Source organism: Podarcis vaucheri (assembly GCF_965113315.1).
Source record: "Podarcis vaucheri genome assembly, chromosome: 13".
Taxonomy (NCBI): Eukaryota; Metazoa; Chordata; class Lepidosauria; order Squamata; family Lacertidae; genus Podarcis; species Podarcis vaucheri.
In genome coordinates this window covers 31,183,052-31,200,518 of record NC_138751.1, presented here as the reverse complement: position 1 = coordinate 31,200,518, position 17,467 = coordinate 31,183,052, and the positions used below count along the sequence as shown (strand labels likewise).

Genomic DNA, 17,467 nt, shown 5'->3' with positions numbered 1-17,467 from the left:
AAAATGGGTCATGTTTCAATTCTACTAGAGTTGTCTGTGGAATATCCTTAGATTTTGATTTTTGGGTGGAAAATAGAAATGTGCTACTCCCCTCTTGCCCCTATTCAGTGACATTGTTCCTTCTTAGCTACAGGAGCTTTGGTACCAGCCACCCCCTCCCAGTCTCAGCTTCTTTCTCCTTCCTAAATGAGTCGTAAGAGTGACCCCCCTAGCAAAGCAGGAGTCCTTTGATGAATACAATGACACAACGATGTGACATATGCAAATCATATCTGACTACAGAATGAAGTTACTGGGGCAAATCAGGGAGGCTGAGAATGAGGACAATGCTTCTGGGACATAGGTGAGCCCAGCCGATCAAGGATCATGGAATGAATAGAGCGACACCACCAATACCACACAGTCAATCAAATTTGTCAACTTGATGACATCACTGAGGGCAGCAAACGAAATCCGTTTCAAACAAGATCAAGTCAGGCAGCTATTTCTCAAGAGGTGTCAACGTCGTCAGCGAAAAGGAGGCGCTTTTCAACACTCAATCAATCAAAGTTCGAAAACTGAGTTGTTTTGTCTCATCCTTAAATTGACGAGATTGCATTCCAGCTGTGGAACAAAATTAGGCTGGCTCAGGAAAGCCTCTTTTCATCCTGTAGGCAAAAGAGGCTATTATGTACTGCTGTGCCACAATCTGTTTGCCAAGTGCGTCTCACAAACAGCACAACATTTTACTCCTCGTTGGGTTTTTCCCCCTCCCAGAGAGCTGCTGACACGCGCAGCATCTTCTTCAGATCCCATTATATCTTTGCCTTTGGGAGATCTGTGGCACAGATAATTACAGTATCCAATGCTACGAGTTTAGAAGAAAGGGGGGAGGGGAACCACCTCACACACGAAGCAAAAAAGGAGCTCAACCAGTACTGGCGACACCCTCTGCAGAAAGTATAAATAGAGACCTGGTGGGGCCCGGAGCCTAGCAGTCTTACTTTACATCCAGCAGTGCCTCTTGCTTCCTGCTTAGCACTAGAGATCCTCCATCACCGTCACAATGAGCTGTAGCGCAAGGCACACCGTCTTAACAGCTGGAAGAAGCAGCAGCGGCAGCAGCTGCAACCTTGGTGGAGGGAGGGTGGGGGTCTCCTCAGTCTCCTCTGGACGGTACACTTCCTGTGGGCTAGGCAACGGGAGAGCCAACTTCTCTGGCCGGAGCCATGTCGGAGGAGGCTCCACTTGTGCCTACGGAGCAGGAAGAAGCCAGTTCTCAAGCGGAAGTTGCAGCGGGGCCTTTGTTGGTGGCGGACATCTTGGGGGAAGTGCCGGCTCTCATGCTGGGAGCGTTGCGGCTAGGAGCGGTGCGGTTGGTGGCGCTGGTGGTGGGCATGCTGGCATGGTTGGTGGCATGGGTAGTGTGGTTGGAGGTGTTCCTGCTGGCATGGTTGGTGGCATGGGTGGCGTGGTCGGAGGCCCCCATCCTGGTATGGTTGGTGCCATGGGTGGCGTGGTTGGAGGCGTTCCTGCCGGCATGGTTGGTGGCATGGGTGGTCCTACGGTAGTTGGCGGAATGGTCAACGAACCTTTCTGCGGAGGCATGTTCTCTAACCTTGATGGGAAAATGACCATGCAGAACCTCAACGACCGCCTGGCTAGTTACCTGGACAAAGTCCGGTGCTTGGAGGAGGAGAATGCTGAGCTCGAGTGTCGGATCCGGGAATTTTATGCCAAGCAAGGCCCGCTCTGCGAACCCAAGGACTACAGCCATTACCACCAGCAAATTGAAGATTATAAGAACCAGGTAGGGTGCCAATGGACAGCCAACTTTTAGTCATTCTTGCATGCTTTCCTTTGAACTGACTACAGACAGCAGGCCTTGGCTTAAGCTCAGAACTGAAATGACAGTGGTGTGAAGTCAGTTCATGAAAGACAAAGGACTGAAATTCTCTTAAGCTTGTTCTTGGAATTCCCAAACTCATTCAGTAGATACTCTGTCTCCTTAAAACTTGGTATTGCTATTTTTCAACGCTGAAAGGCTTGTTCAGATATGTGATGTGGACTGTACGAAACTGGAACTGCAATCAGCTAGACTTAAAAAAAAAAAATCCTACAAGATCATTATCTTCATTTCATATTGGTTTATCGCCTATGATGTTCCACTGCAATTTCTACTGCTATCATTCCAACTGTGGGGGAGCCTGTGTATAGTTTGGGTGGTTTGTGGTTGCAAGGATGGCATTTTGCTAGGCCCACAGTGCAGGAGCGGACTGTGTGGTAGGGCATCAGTGCTTACCTGACCTCCTGAAAGTGGAGTCGCTGCTGCTTACCTGGAAGGAGTGGAGGTGGGATGATGTGCTAGGGAGGTTGGGATGACACAAATGCACTGTCAGGAGTGTGGATTGGCTTTGTAGATGTGCTTCCATTGCAGTGACCTCCACACCGTGTCTCTCCTTTCCCTCCCCTTCCTGTCAATCAGCAGTAACTCATCTGTTGGGAGGTCAAGTAAGCACTGCTGCCTCACTACCCACTTGTGATCATGGTGGCTTGCTGACTTGTGGTTCACCTGTGTGTAGATATGGAACTGTTATGGACCAGTTGCACACAATGTCTGAAGACTGGCATGAAGATAGAGTAAGGCTGATAAACATCTGGCATGGATTGATGCACTCTGAATCTTAATACTAGATCTTCACATGCAGGGGTGGTAACTGGTCTCTTGTTAACTTTTTCTGTACCCAGCTCATTTGTACAAGTGTGGAGAACAACAAACTCCTGCTGTGCATTGATAACAGCAAGCTGACTGCTGATGACTTCAGAACCAAGTGAGTACTTCTCAGTAAACAAGGGCGCGTATGGAACAAATATGTGTGCGTTAGATGGGGTCCCATTATTCGAGTGAGGGAATATTCTCGGTGGCTCAGGTTATCTGCTGCTGGGACTGCCTGAAGATGGGGGTGTTTGTCCTTCCAGCCATCAGGGATTGGAAGTGTCTATTCTGCGGGAATACATGGTGTTCCTCAGAACTGGAGGCCATTTCTGCTCTAGGGTGGGGAGCCTTTGGCCTTTCAGAAGTTTCTGGGCTACAGATCCCCTCACCTCTCATTCTTAGCTATGCTAGCTAGGATTGATGGGAGTTGGAGTCCATCAACTTGTGGAAGTCCACAGTTTCTCCATTCCAGCTATAAGACACTTGAGAGGGACTGTAACACGTTTCCTGGGGCAGCAAAGCCAAGTCTTGACAATGTGATCAGCAAACAAAATCATCTTGTTTGTTGGATATTTCCCCGTGTTTCCTCTTTCTATGCTCCGTGGCATACAATCTCAAGTTGGAGATGCGTTTCCCACAATGTGGGAAAGCCTATCAGAGCTAGCAGCCCTCCTGAAGAGCTAGGCTGTAAGAGCAATGATCACAATTGGCCAAAATAATAATCCAGCAACGAATAATGGAATTCTCATGCTCTGCTCCTTGCGGCTTAGGTATGAGACGGAATGCTGCCTCCGTCAGAATGTGGAGGCCGACATCAATGGCCTGCATCAAATCCTGGATCAGCTGACTGCCTGCAGGTCTGACCTGGAAGTGCAGTGTGAGAACTTGCAGGATGAGCTGTGTTGCCTGAAGAAGAACCATGAGGAGGTGAGGGACACTGTCTTCTCCTTTAATGAAGTAAAAATGGAACATGTGGAATGATGCTTTCTTGATCCCAAGGGCATTTTTGAACATGGCACAGCTTTATAAAATGAGTAGATTGTATCTAAGACTTGGATAGCTGATGTGCTGGTCCAGGGGGGAGGTTACCGTGGGGCGAGGTCCAGGACCTGAGTCGAGGGTCGGCAAACAGTCCTCCACGGGTGAAGCGGGGTCCACAGCGAGGAGCCGGGCAAGGACAGGAACTCTGGGGGAACCGGACTGGGTGCTGGCCGAAACATCTCTTCAACGACGTTGCTCCCGCAACCTGGGACCGGGCTGACTGGCCTTTATCTTCTCTGAGGCCAGGGGCGGTCCCAGCCCTCAGGCCTCTCCTGGCCTTAAGGCGAGCACTCCTTCTGGGAGAAACCAGTTCCCTCCGCCTCTCTGCCCTGAGCTTCTGCCGTTCAGGAGAGGCTGAACAGGGTTACTGGACCCAGGGGGAGACTCACCTGTAGGCACTGAATCCTCAACCACCTCCGGAGCCAGAGTGGATTCACCTGGTGCCTGCTCCTGAGGACCCGGCACAGGTGCAGGCGCTTCAGATCCAAGGCCCTGCCCCAGCTCAGCCGGCCCTGGAGGCGGGGACTCCTGTGCAGGCTGGGATTCCTCCGGTTCAGCCTCTGAATCGGATTCCCAGGCCATCACAGCTGAGTGCATTTGCAGCCACTGAAGAAACTTTGATCTATTAAGTGGCAGAGCATCAGTCACTAGCAAAACTGCCCAGAGCCGGACTGGGCAAGCTATGACCCTTCAGTTGTTAGACTACAACTCCTATCATCCCCAGCTATCAGGACATGATGACAGGGGCTGATGGGAGTTGGAGTCCAATGGAAACTGGAGGGCCACAGCCTGACCACCTCTGGCCTAGGGACTCTTCCTTTCACTTGCATAGTTAACATATCACTACAATGCAGGAGCCTCTTTATATTAAGGGGTATTCAGTCACATGCATTTTGAAGCAGCACAGCCCCAGAATGGCACTGCCATTCACTGTTGGTCCAGAGAGGATCCATCTTGTCTTCTTGAGACAGATCTACTGCTTTGAGCCTTCATTGACTTCTATTATCATGATAGTTCTCATTAGAGAGTTCATTGGGGGTAGAATGGATAGTAGAAAATGGGAGGTGAGAATCTGCCATGGGGGTGGGCAGAGGTTTCATTTGGCTTGCAATCTTTTTTTTTGCAGGAAGTCACCTGCCTGAAGAGCCAGTCAACCGGAGATGTCAACGTGGAAGTCAATGCTTGCCCTGGACCGGATCTGAGGAAGATCCTGGAAGAGATGAGGTGCAAGTATGAGGCAATGATAGATGGCAACCGCAAGGAGGTTGAAGCATGGTATGGATCCAAGGTAAGCTGTACACCTCCAAGTCCATAATACATAAAGCAGAGGTACAACGGGGACTGTAGAGAATTCAAGTAAAATTGAAAAGTGCAATGGATACAGTCAGTGGTTAATTCCAAATATTTCAAGCCTGCTTGGATGTCAACCCCTAGACATGGAGAAGCTATTTACCCCTATTTCTAGTTGCATGTGGGCTGCTTGCTTAGTTACGCATTGGGGGAAAACCTACTCTGAATATGCTCAGAAGCACTCTCCTTTCATGATTTCTTACATTACTACAGATATTATGCATTCTCTATAGACTGCTCCACCATATCATGTTGGCCAAGCAGGTCTACTCTTAAGGGCAGGTGCTTTTTGGACAAATAGCCAGCATGGGAATCTCTGTCCAGATCAGGAGTCTAATTCAGGGATGGGGCTTAGGGTGTTGTAAAACCTCTCCTTACTCTGGGCCCAACCTGCATCAGGACCTCTGCATCTGCAACTGATGCTGCCAAAAAGAATCCCATTCATTGGGACACTTTCATGGGTACTTTCCCCTTTAGAAGTATTTAGAAGGAAGCCCCAGAAATACCCTCAGTGAGGAGAGACATAGGAAGCTGCTGTACACTTAGTCAGACCATCTGTCTTGTCTAGCTTAGCGCTGTCTTGCCTGACTGACAATGGCTCTTCTGAGACTTCAGGCTTTGACATGTCAGGGATCAAACATGGGACCTTTTGCGTGCAAAGCTGAGCATCATCCTTTCCCTAATTCCACACATTACAGATTGAGGAGGTGAATCGTGATGTCAGCACCAGCAGCCAGGAGATCGAAGAAAGCAACAACAAGGTCACGGAACTGAGACGCCAACTGCAAGCCCTGGAGATCGACTATGATGCCCAGTGCAGCCTGGTAAAAGAGAGAGCAAGAGTTTCCCTTGGCATCATTGAAGCTGCATGCTGTTGGGGTGGCAGAGTTCAATAAACTACAGCAGGCAGCAACATGCCTTCATGCAATGAACTGGCACAAGCCACGACTGGAGAAGGGCAATGAGAACAATGATGATGGGGAGCTGGTGTGCTCATCCCTGCTCTCCCCTCTTGGGTTTTACTCTAGACCTGTGGTTCTCAACCATAGCTGTCAACGTTTCCCTTTTTAAAAGGGAAATTCCCTTATTCCGAATAGGATTCCTTGCAAGAAAAGGGAAAGGTTGACAGCTATGCTCTCAACCTGTCGGTCCCCAGATGTTGTTGGACTACAACTCCCATCATCCCTGAGCCTTGCTAGCTAGGGGTGATGGGAGTTGTAGTTCAACAACATCTGGGGACCCACAGGTTGAGAAAGGCTGCTCTAGACTCTAGTTTCAGAATTCCTGGAGAAGGCTTTAATCCAGCTTCACCTACTCTTCCTCCACCCCTTTCCTTGCCATTGTGCTTTAGTGGCTGAGATTGAACAGGGCAACCCGATGCAAGCTTGCATCACCCTGTGCAAGGAAGCGTAGCCCCAACACTATGCTAATCATTGGGACATGCAGTGCATGTGGCTTTGCAAGCCCCAGTGATCAGCTGTGACATCAGGTGATTGACAGGTTGGCAGCCAGTTTCCTATGCCTGGGGAAAACCATGTTCACACCCCAGCTCACTTATGGATTTTTTCTTACAGTGTAAACCCAATGAAAAAACAAACAAACAAGGAAATATTTCTGATGCTAGTCTGTGTCCCTCCCTCCTGCCTCCCTTTTGCCAACTATAGCCCCATTCATGCCATACATTTAAAGCACTATGATTCCATTTTAAACAGCCATGGCTTCCCCCAAAGGATTCTGGGAGCTGTAGTTTGTTGTGAGTTCTGAGAATTGTTAGGAGACCACCGCTCCCCATTCCCCCCCCATAGTTCCCCTCCCCTCTGAAGAGGGGTTGATAGTTAAAGCACTGTGGCAACTGTGAGGGGTCTAGGGGTCTCTTAGCAACTCTCAGCACCCACAACAAACTACACTTCCCATAATTCTTAGGTATGATATTGCTTTAAATGTATAGTGCAGATGGGGCCTAAAAGCAACATCCATTCATTCCACTTATATCTTTCGCCCCAATGAGCTGAAAATGGTGTACACAGTTACCCCCTCATTTAATCCCCACAACAACCTTGCTGAGTGAAATTAACCCCTTTTTATTTTGTAGTAATTAACACAATGGTTATGCTTATCTTCCACAACTGTACTCCTTTTAAAAAAGAGAAATGGTGGGTTCTGTTTTGTTTCCCAGAGGGACACCCTGGAAGCCTCTCTGGCTGAAACGGAGCACCGCTACAACAACCACTTGGGCGAGCTTCAGGAGCGCATCTCCTGCCTGGAGCAGCAGCTGGCAGAGCTGCGCTCGGAAATGGAGTGCCAGAACCATGAATACACGGAGCTCCTCGATGTCAAAAGCCGGCTGGAGCAGGAAATTTCCACGTACCGCTGCTTGCTGGAGGGCGGGCAGCATGATATAGTGTAAGTAGCATGCAGAGATGTCAGTCACCTCCAGACCGTCAATGTTTTGCTGGTGGGATTCAAGCGCCTACTGGAAATGTGGTTTCGTGCAGTTGAAGCTGATTAACGCAGCTTAACAGATGCACTTTTCCAAAAGGGACTTTTTAAAGGATGGGGGAGTAATTCAGGCCAGCGTGCACTTACAGGCAAACCTACCCAATTCACACTTCTCAAAACTGAAACACAGGCATTTTTCGAAATTTGCACTTTGCTGATTCTGCAGTGCAATTCTTCAGTCAAGTAACAACAACAACAACAGCAAAAATTTATTATTTATACCCAGCCACTTTGGGCAGCTCCCAACAGAATACTAAAAACACGATAAAACATCAAACATTAAAAACGTCTCTAAACAGGACAGCTTTCAGATGTCTTCTAAAAGTCAGATAGTTGTTTATTTCCTTGACATCTGATGGGAGGGTGTTCCACAGGGTGGGCGCCACTACTGAGAAGGCCCTCTGCCTGGTTCCCTGTAGCTTCAATTCTTGCAGTGAGGGAACTGCCAGAAGGCCCTCGGAGCTGGACCTCCATGTCTGGGCTGAATGATGTGGGTGGAGATGCTCCTTCAGCTATACTGAATAATTTGTATAGAAATATGTTCTCTCTCTCGCACACACAAAATGCTAAGTGCTATTTTGGATGCTAGTTCTTTTGGATGTGGGAACTCAAGAGTCAAATCCTCGCTCTGCTCTGAAGCAGCTTGGGTAATCTTGGGTGAGCCGTTCCTTCTTAAAGCAAACCCAACTCACTGTTTTTTTTGTGTGTGTGAAGGCAAAAGCACTGCCCTAAACTCCTTGAAGGAACAGCAAGCACTTAACAAAGAGTCAAGGGTTAATCCGCACCACTTATAACCTGATTAGTTTCAGGGCATCTATGTCACCTCTATGAGAAGGATCATATTAGGGTGTGGAACAGATCACAGGTCCTCCTCTTTCGGCCCATCAATCTCTCCCCAGGCCTTTCCCACTTTCCTTGGCTTCCTTTCTCCCACTGCTGAGCTTAATCTATAATAAGATGAATAGCATGGGGAAAAAATCTTCCCCCTGCACTGCCCAATTATTTTCAGATTACAGCTCAGCTGTGAGGAAGAGGGAACATGACTAAGTCCAGCTGCCATGCTGCCTTTGGAGGAAGGGATTAAAGGATCACACTCTTTTTCAATGGACAGTTTGCTATGCTTTCATGCCGCACAGTGAAAAAGGGACCTCGTTTTTCAGTGCACAGCGTGGTATCGATTAGGGTTGCTGCCTTATTATTGAATATAGGATTTAGCATCAGGAATCCAAGTCATAGGAGATAATAAGGTGCAATCAAGTCCATAAGCTGCACAGTTCATTTTAGGACACGAATGTGCCCCTTCTCCAGGATACTCTTCAGATGCTAGATTTAATATTTTATTTGTTTCATAGATAGCCTGCTGTCCCCTTGACAAACTCAGAGTGCTTTGCATCAGGTTTCTAGGAAGTCTTTCATCCAGGATACTTACATAATAGTTTCAGGACTGTGTCGCCTGTGGTCTTAAGGCACACTTTGCCACCTCCTTGCTAAAGCTAAGCAGGTCTGAGTCCGGTCAGTGCTTGGATGGGGGACCCTTGAGGAGATACACGCATACTGCCTTGGATTCCACAATGGGGGAAAAGGTGGAAAATACATGTAAACAAGTTAATAAAAAAAAGACAAATAAGCTGTGCCCTAAGCATCAGATCTCCCATCAGATGTTGAGAAGTGGATGTTGAGAATTGTCATGGATGCTTTAGTGATGATTCTGGCATTGTAGGAGGTTGGACTAGATGACTCTCAGGGTCCCTTCCAATTCTACGATTCTGTGACTAAGTGGAGGTGCAAGTGATTCTTACATCCACACAGTCTTCTCCAGCTTATAAGGAAATATTCAGCTTAGATAGAACAGCAGCTGATGGCCAATGCTGGGGCCTCCCTGCTGCTGTATTTTGTCAGGATTGATTTGTAGCTTCGCTGATCAAGACTCTTCTTCTTTCTCTGCAGTGGTGGAGGGGGAGGAGCAGCTAGAACCAGCAGCACATCAGGTGGAAGATCTGGTGAAGTCCGGACATCCCACACTTACGTGACCCATTCTGCAGGTCATGCCCACCACGGGGGCCATTTACACCACTAGATCGCAGGAATGGAATGCATAAGGTAAGAGATGTTCCCCACTCTGTTCTATCCTTTGCAACCCCAACACCTATAAGGAAATGGGGGTGGGGGAACTCTGCAGCATTTGGTCCCTGGATCAAGCACTTAAATCAGGAGTGGGGGACCTACGGCCCTCCAGATGTTGATTATTGGCCATGCTGGGGGCCAATGGGAGTTGGAGTCCAACAACATCTGGAAGGCCATTGATTCTGGCTTGAGATGAAATTCTGACTGAGGCTCAAGCAGATGGTGGTATAAGAACAGGCCAAAGATCAGAGCTATGATGCTTTGTGTATGTATTACTATTTACGGCAAGTAAATGTCTTAAGCCCTGCCTATGGGCTTGCAATTAAAAAAGTATGTCAAGGAAGGAAAAATGGATGGGAAGGAAAGAGGAAGATAAGCAAATTCAGGCACAAAGCTGGTGAAGGGGGCCCTGGAGTCCCAATCTCACATATGCAGTTATAGAAACCTAGGAGCTGACATACTTGAACTACTGAGTGATAGTTTCTCAACTGACTGAGTCACGTGGTTTCCTTAGAGTAACAATTCCTGGTCCACTGGATAATGTCTAGGATCTGCTGCTCTAAAGCCTAGTTTCCATTTGCTTTCATAGCTATAAAAAGATGCTATCTCTAAATGGGCCAATCATTGTTTCGAGAGTTTTTGAGTTTCTGGGCTTTATGGAGCAAAGCCGTCTTTGAGAATAAGGGAGTAGGAGAAGAAAATTATTCGAACTAACACAACTACACCTTGAGCTTACTGCAAATTTGTGCATTTATTTTATTTTTCGAGATAGTTATGTGTGTCTTAGAGATAGTGGTGATGGGGGCATAGCAAGAACCACATGGGTGAACTGCCTGGTCACAGATCGGCATGCTATGAATTATTTTACAATTCCTACAACTGGATAGTAATGGATCTCTGGTTTGCTGAATGATGCAATCATCTAAAATGTATTGTGTGTACATGAACTTAAAATGTTTTCTGTTGAATGGAATTGTAATGGACAGCACCATTGAAGATTTTTTTTGACATAGTAATTCAATCTTGTTTTTCCTTATCTTTTCTAGAAAACTGCCAGAGAATGGGCAGAGAGCATGCTACCTGCAAGAAGTAGTTCATCCAAGCTGTTGTTGGTCCATCTGCCCAGCGGTATCCTTCAAAGTTGATCAGATGCCCTACTTCACTGTCTCCAATCTACTTCCCCATTATTTTGCAGCATGCCATTTGCCCAGACTCTTGTTTCTCACCCATCATGCATCAGTGCCGTGGTTGGCAACCTGCTGACCACCGAAAACAAAAGAAGTCCAAAAAAATAAATAAACCCCTTGCTTTTCTCTTGATGCCACCCAAGGCCTCTGCGTACAAAATTGTTGTCGTTTTTCTTATCCAAATGTTTTTAAAAATCATATGGAGAATGCTGAGCCCTCCCTGCCAATATATTAAATTATCTGTGGTGTGGAGAAAGTGGATGGGGAGGTTTTCTCTCTTCCTCATGACAGTGAAAGGTCAAGCTGAATGACAGGGTAAACAACACCTTAGAGACTCACGAAATCATTACGGCAAGAGACTAACACAGCTAATGTGAAAATAAAAAAATAAAAAAAATTCCTTCCAGTAGCACCTTAAAGACCAACTAAGTTAGTTCTTGGTATGAGCTTTCGTGTGCATGCACACTTCTTCAGATACACTAACTTAGTTGGTCTTTAAGGTGCTACTGGAAGGAATTTTTTTATTTTGACTATGGCAGACCAACACGACTACCTATCTGTAACAGCTAATGTGGAGATTGCTGTCTGGTGGGAGATGCGGGAGACACTAAAGGATGTTCTTCACACAGTTCATAAAAGCTTCAGAATTTGCCACCACAGGATGTACTGATGGCCTCCAGCTTGGATTAATTTATAAGGGGATTAGACAAATTTGTGGAAGATAAGACCATCCCTAGCTATTAGTCATGATGGGTATATGTTATTTCCACTATGGGAGGCAGGATGCTGCTGAATACAGTGTTGGGGAACAGAGTGGGGAGAGGCTACTGTGCTCATGTCCTCCTTCTGGGCTTCCCAGAGTCATCTGGTTGGTCACTGCAAGTACAGAATGCTGAACTAGATAGGTTAGGTGTGGTGAACTTGTGGTTATCCATATATTGCTGAACTACAACTCCCATCATCCCTACCCATTGGCCTTGTTGGCTGGGGCTTATGGGATTTGTAGCTCAGCAACATCAGGGGGAAAGGTTCTCCACACCTGAGATAGGTCTTTGGTCTGATCCAGCAAGGCTCTTCTTATGGTCTTACATTCTTAGACAACATATGCAGGCAGCAGTCACATTAAGTCACCATATTCACTTGGACTAAAGTTATAGCTGTCTCAAAGGGTACAAAGTCAAGTGTGTGTTTTTGAATGTGTATACATAAGCATGTTTGTGTGTTAATGGAAGCATATGTGTATGACTGCACAGGCATGTGTATGTCTGTCCCTGAGTGTAGGTGTGCTACAACAACACACTACCCCTACATTAGCTGGTTCAGCTTCCAGCTGGAAGCAAGATAGACCTCCCAAAACAGATCAGGCAGACTTCAGAATTTCTAAGAGATAGTGACTAATTGTCTCATTCCTCACTGAGAAGCTTATGAATTTTCCAAGCTCCCATGAGTGCTTTTTCTCATGCAAGTATCAGGCACTCAGACTGACATTTTCCTTTTCTTCCAAGGAAATCCTTCAATTTATTCTTCAGAAGAGCCTGGCTCATAGCTGTCAACTTTTCCCTTTTCTTGCAAGGAATCCTATTCAGAATAAGGGAATTTCCCTTAAAACAGGGAAATGTTGACAGCTGAGGCCTGGCTGGATCTCAGATATCTGGTCCAGCATGTGCACAACAATGATTTGATTAGAAAGCGTTTCCAGATTGACAGTTCGGGCTCTGTCTTAGTCATGTGAGCTCTCAGATATCTTTGCAAAATGTTGTGTCCACTGTGCTACTCAGATGAAAGATCCTCCACAATAACTGAGCAATGGCTAGTTTATGAATAGTCTGGAAGAGCCCTCACCCTACCATGTGATAAATACTGTCTTGTGAACCAACTCTCAATATCCCTAAAAGAAGCATCTTGCTAGCTTCCAAGTTACGTTTAAGCAAGAGCTCATCAAAAGTGATCTCTTGAAATGCCAGGTAACCAGATTTCTTGTTTTTCTTCTGAAGTCAACATATGCCCATTTTTGTTGTTGCTATATCTCCATCCTATCCATTTATGATACTTATACACCAAGAACAGAGAACCTTCTCCACGGTCCACATTGTGTCACAGATAGCCTTCAAGGGGCTGTCTGCCCAGGGATGGCATTGGCCAGAGGCAAGCAGTGGGCAGAGCAACTCATTTAATTATTGGCTGCTTACACACTACCATACCCTCCAACACGCTGTGATGAAAAACATGGATGCTATCTTCCAGGACCCTGCTCCCATGCAAGTCGCGTGACCTGCACGACACCACATCCCTGGAAAAAGCATTTTTGTGCATGGTGCCCAAAAATGGGCATTTTGGGAGTGTTGGGTTTGGAACTTAACAGGTTAAGTTCTTCCCAGGATGCCACACCATTCTGACGTCAGTTTTGGAAGCTTGGGAGGAGCTTGGGAGGAGTTTGTCAGTCCCACTCGGTAATTTGTGGGGAAAGGATGCAGTTTTGTCATGGCTGCAAATAGTCCTGGAAATTCCTAAGAAATAAAAGCTGTAAATAGACAAACCTGGACTCTGTGTGTTTGTCTGAGAGCTGAGACAAGCTACGTGACAGTTCTACACCGCTGTGCGAAGCTCTGCTGAGTCGTGACGGAAAGCCGCAGCAGAAGTGTGCCGGGCGGCCATAAATTGCTAATTGAGGTTCGCAAATCAATTAGCGGGAGTCACGGATATAAACAAATAGCGACAGGTTATGGATACCCTAAATCACCTATCGTAAAACTGTCACGGAAGAGCTGCCGGGAGCTGAGAAATCTGCGGTGTCTAGCAGAGGAGCACGGAAGCAAGCAAGCAAGCAAGCTGAAAGACGCTGTTGCTGAATGCTGAAAGCTGTGAGCTGAGAGCAGCAAGGAATCGTTTCTCCACGCCAGAGGAGCTTTTGTGAGTACAGCTTGGGGCGATTTGGGAGAGCGTGAGAACATGGCAGATGGCCAGGAGGTGATTCAAGCTCCGTTTGAACAGCTTGAGGAACTCACCGCCCAAGCGTGGAATACCTGGGCAAGATGGGTGAGAGCGTGGTTTATAGCCACGGAGGTTTGGGACATTTCCCAGAGGGAACCAGTGCAACTGGTGGACAGAGATGCAGGAAAGCTGAAGTCTGTTTCTCTGGAGGAGAAAATGCAGAGGGAGAAGGCTATGAGAGCTGAGGTCTGCATGTTGAGAGCAGGTGTTCATGCTAATTTGCAACATCACCTGGATGGCGTTAAATCTGCGTGTGAGGCCTGGAGTGTGCTGAAACGTCTGTGTGAAGGCTCAGCAGGAGGCCTAGGGCAGATGGAAGCTGAAAGCCTAGAGATGGCCGGAGCCCCTGTTCCTGATGATTTAGCCTCAAGGAGTGCTAGTGAGCAAGTCGGGGGGGCGGAAAGTTCCAAAGGCAAGTTTGAAAAGTTTTCCACTGAATCTGCTGGAATGGAGCGGCAGTTCAGGGGGGGCGGATCTGGCAAGGAGTGCTTTTCCGGAAGAAGGAGAAGGAGGCCAGCTGGGAGGAGCCCCAGGCAGTGTTTTTCCACTGGAGTTCGTCGTTGCTACGTGTGTAAAGCAACAGGACATCTGCGTCAAGACTGCCCACAGAGAGTGAGGGCAGCTGCACAGGAAGGTTTCAAGGACACTTCTCATGGGAAACAGGCGGGTTTCCATGGCAACCGGTCTGGAAAAACAACCAGGCGTGAGACTGAGGCTGGTGGACGTGCCAGGTGCCAGGAGGAGACTTATCAAATCACGGCTAGTCTGGCGTTGGCTGAAGACAGCCGTGGGACAAGCCAAAGGCTAAGTTTTATTATTGACTCTGCAGCTAATCGCAATTTGATTCCAGAGACACCTGCTGTCGAGAGGTGGAACTGCACGGCAATTCCTGCCGGGAAAACTGTACTGTTTGCAAATGGACAGAAAAGACAAATGACTAATGCTGTAAATTTGCATTTTTGTGTTTTACAGGAAACATTGGAGTGTTGTACTGTTCCTGGGATGCAACACTGTCTTTTATCTGTGCCTTATTTACTGAAAAAGGGATTTACGGTTTGTTTTCAGGGTGATGTGTGCACAATCTCCAAAGGAGGGAGGATGCTTGCCAAGGTTAAAAAAGGGCAGAATGATCTCTTCATTCTTAAAACGTCTCTGGAGGGTGGTGGGAAGGTTGAGAAAGCACAAGCACTGCGTGCTACAATTCCCAATCATGATTCATGCGTACATGCTTGGCATACACGTACAGCTCATAGTTCTCTTGAAGAACTACAGGTGCTGCCAGAAGTTTCCAATGGTTGTAAGATCTCAGAATGTGGACATGCTGTAAGTTGTGAAACTTGCAAACTGGCAAAGGTAAAAGGTTGCAGTTATCCAAAGGTTGAAAGGATAACAACAAGGCCTTTTGAACTGGTTCACATAGATTTGTGGGGTCCTGTAAAGGAACCAAGTCTGGGAGGGTCAAGGTTTCTGCTCTCGATGCAGGAGGATTTTACTCAGAATTCCTGGATACATGGTCTCAAATCCAAGGATGATGCAGCACAGCTGATCAAAGGGTGGATTGAGGGGGTGGAACAAAGGTTTTCCACCAAAGTGCAAGCTGTCACAAGTGACAGAGGAGCTGAGTTTACAGGTTCTGCTTTGCAGAAGTACTTTCACAAGAAAGGGATACGTCACACAGTGACTTCACCCAATGAGAGGGGAGTGTCAGAGCTAAAGTGTCAGGCTCTGGTTAAAACTGCACAGGTGTTGCTGGAAGACTCTGGGTTACCTCCAAGGTTTTGGCTGGAGGCAATCAAGTATGTAAGCTTCACCTGGAATCGCACCTACAATTCCATGGTAGGGGACACACCGTTTGGGTTGTTGCATGGCAGGAAACCCCAGATTCATTTTTTGCGTATGTTCGGGTCACGTGCGTCTGTGCCGGTACCTGCTGCTTTGCAGGGGCCAGATGGATCCAAGTTCCGAAAAATGATCTTCTGTGGGTATGAGCCAACAGCAAGTGCATGGAGATTTGCATTTCCATCAGGTGATCAGAGTAAGTTGCTGATCAGTAAACACGCTGAGTTCTATGAGCAGGATAAAAAGACACAAGCTGCTGTCAAGCATGATGTTCTTTCAGAGTGTCTCTCAGAACAGGAAGATTCTGAGGGGGAGGAAGAAGAAGCTGAGTCTGATGATGACGATCAGGTAACTGACCAAAGTCAGGAACAGGAGGAGGTATCGGTAGTTTCTCCACAAGTTGTAAAAAAGGAGGCCAAAAGCGAGCCCAGTTCCCCTGTGAGTGTAATGGAGAGGATTCGAAAACGTTTTAAGTCAGAGGGGGAATCCCGTGATGCTGAGGACACATTTCCTGGTGGCAGTGAGTCAGAGGTAACGTCTGAGTTTGTGCCCAGAAGGTCTAGTCGCACAACAAAGGGCATTCCACCTGAAAGATACCAGGCAACATGTGCGTGGGCGAGATTCGCACAGTGTGATTCTGGGAGTGTTGAAAGGGTTCAACAGGTGCCTGGGAAAGATGCTGGGAAGGAGCACAAGGCAAAGGGTAAGGTGTTGAACTCAAAAAGGTCTTGTCAGAATGTGCGGCAAAGGGGGGTGTTGGGTTTGGAACTTAACAGGTTAAGTTCTTCCCAGGATGCCACACCATTCTGACGTCAGTTTTGGAAGCTTGGGAGGAGCTTGGGAGGAGTTTGTCAGTCCCACTCGGTAATTTGTGGGGAAAGGATGCAGTTTTGTCATGGCTGCAAATAGTCCTGGAAATTCCTAAGAAATAAAAGCTGTAAATAGACAAACCTGGACTCTGTGTGTTTGTCTGAGAGCTGAGACAAGCTACGTGACAGTTCTACACCGCTGTGCGAAGCTCTGCTGAGTCGTGACGGAAAGCCGCAGCAGAAGTGTGCCGGGCGGCCATAAATTGCTAATTGAGGTTCGCAAATCAATTAGCGGGAGTCACGGATATAAACAAATAGCGACAGGGAGTACCATGCAAGATAGCAGCCTTATTTCAGGGGCACAAAATCGTGTGAGATCATGGTGCCCAAAATGGCCACCATGCTCTTGTGAGGGGAAAACCCCCCCAGGATGTCCAGGTTTTACCGGGACAGATGTGGGATAAGCACCATATCTTTAAAGCACATTCAAGGCACATTCCTCCCTCAGTAATTCTAGGCATTGTAGTTTACCGCTCACAGAGTTATAGTTCCCAGGAACCAAAAACATATGACAGTGGCCAGAATTCTTTAAGGGGAGAAATGCGCTTTGAAGGTATAATGTGTACACAGCCCTTATCTCTGTACAGTGGGCCGTTGGCCAGCCACCACATGGAAGCCAGAGGTTTCTACACTTGAATCTCTCCATGCAGGCAAGCAAGAGGCCTTAGGACAGCTGAAGGACATAGCCCAGGCAGGGGAAAGATCTAAAGCAGGGTGTGGTGAAGCAGGGCTGGAGAAGGGTGTGCAGCCTGGGATCAGGCCTAGAAGGCCGCATTTGACCCTCTGGTCTGAAGTTACCCGCCCTTGCTATAAACAGACATTTGTAAACTGTGGAATCCTCTCATATCTCAGCCCTGCATTCCTCTAAAGCA

General features: G+C 47.3%; 1 protein-coding gene across 1 annotated transcript; it reads left to right on the top strand.

The window, feature by feature from the left end:
- The first annotated feature begins 989 nt into the window (after nucleotides 1-989).
- On the top strand, nucleotides 990-11,033 carry LOC309517779 (keratin, type I cytoskeletal 19-like). Its single transcript, XM_082197289.1, has 8 exons — nucleotides 990-1,789; nucleotides 2,728-2,810; nucleotides 3,466-3,622; nucleotides 4,863-5,024; nucleotides 5,785-5,910; nucleotides 7,263-7,489; nucleotides 9,533-9,685; nucleotides 10,756-11,033. The coding sequence occupies exons 1-7, from the start codon at nucleotides 1,046-1,048 to the stop codon at nucleotides 9,660-9,662; spliced, it is 1,629 nt and encodes a 542-aa protein (XP_082053415.1). The 5' UTR covers nucleotides 990-1,045; the 3' UTR covers nucleotides 9,663-9,685; nucleotides 10,756-11,033.
- The last annotated feature ends 6,434 nt before the right edge of the window (nucleotides 11,034-17,467 follow it).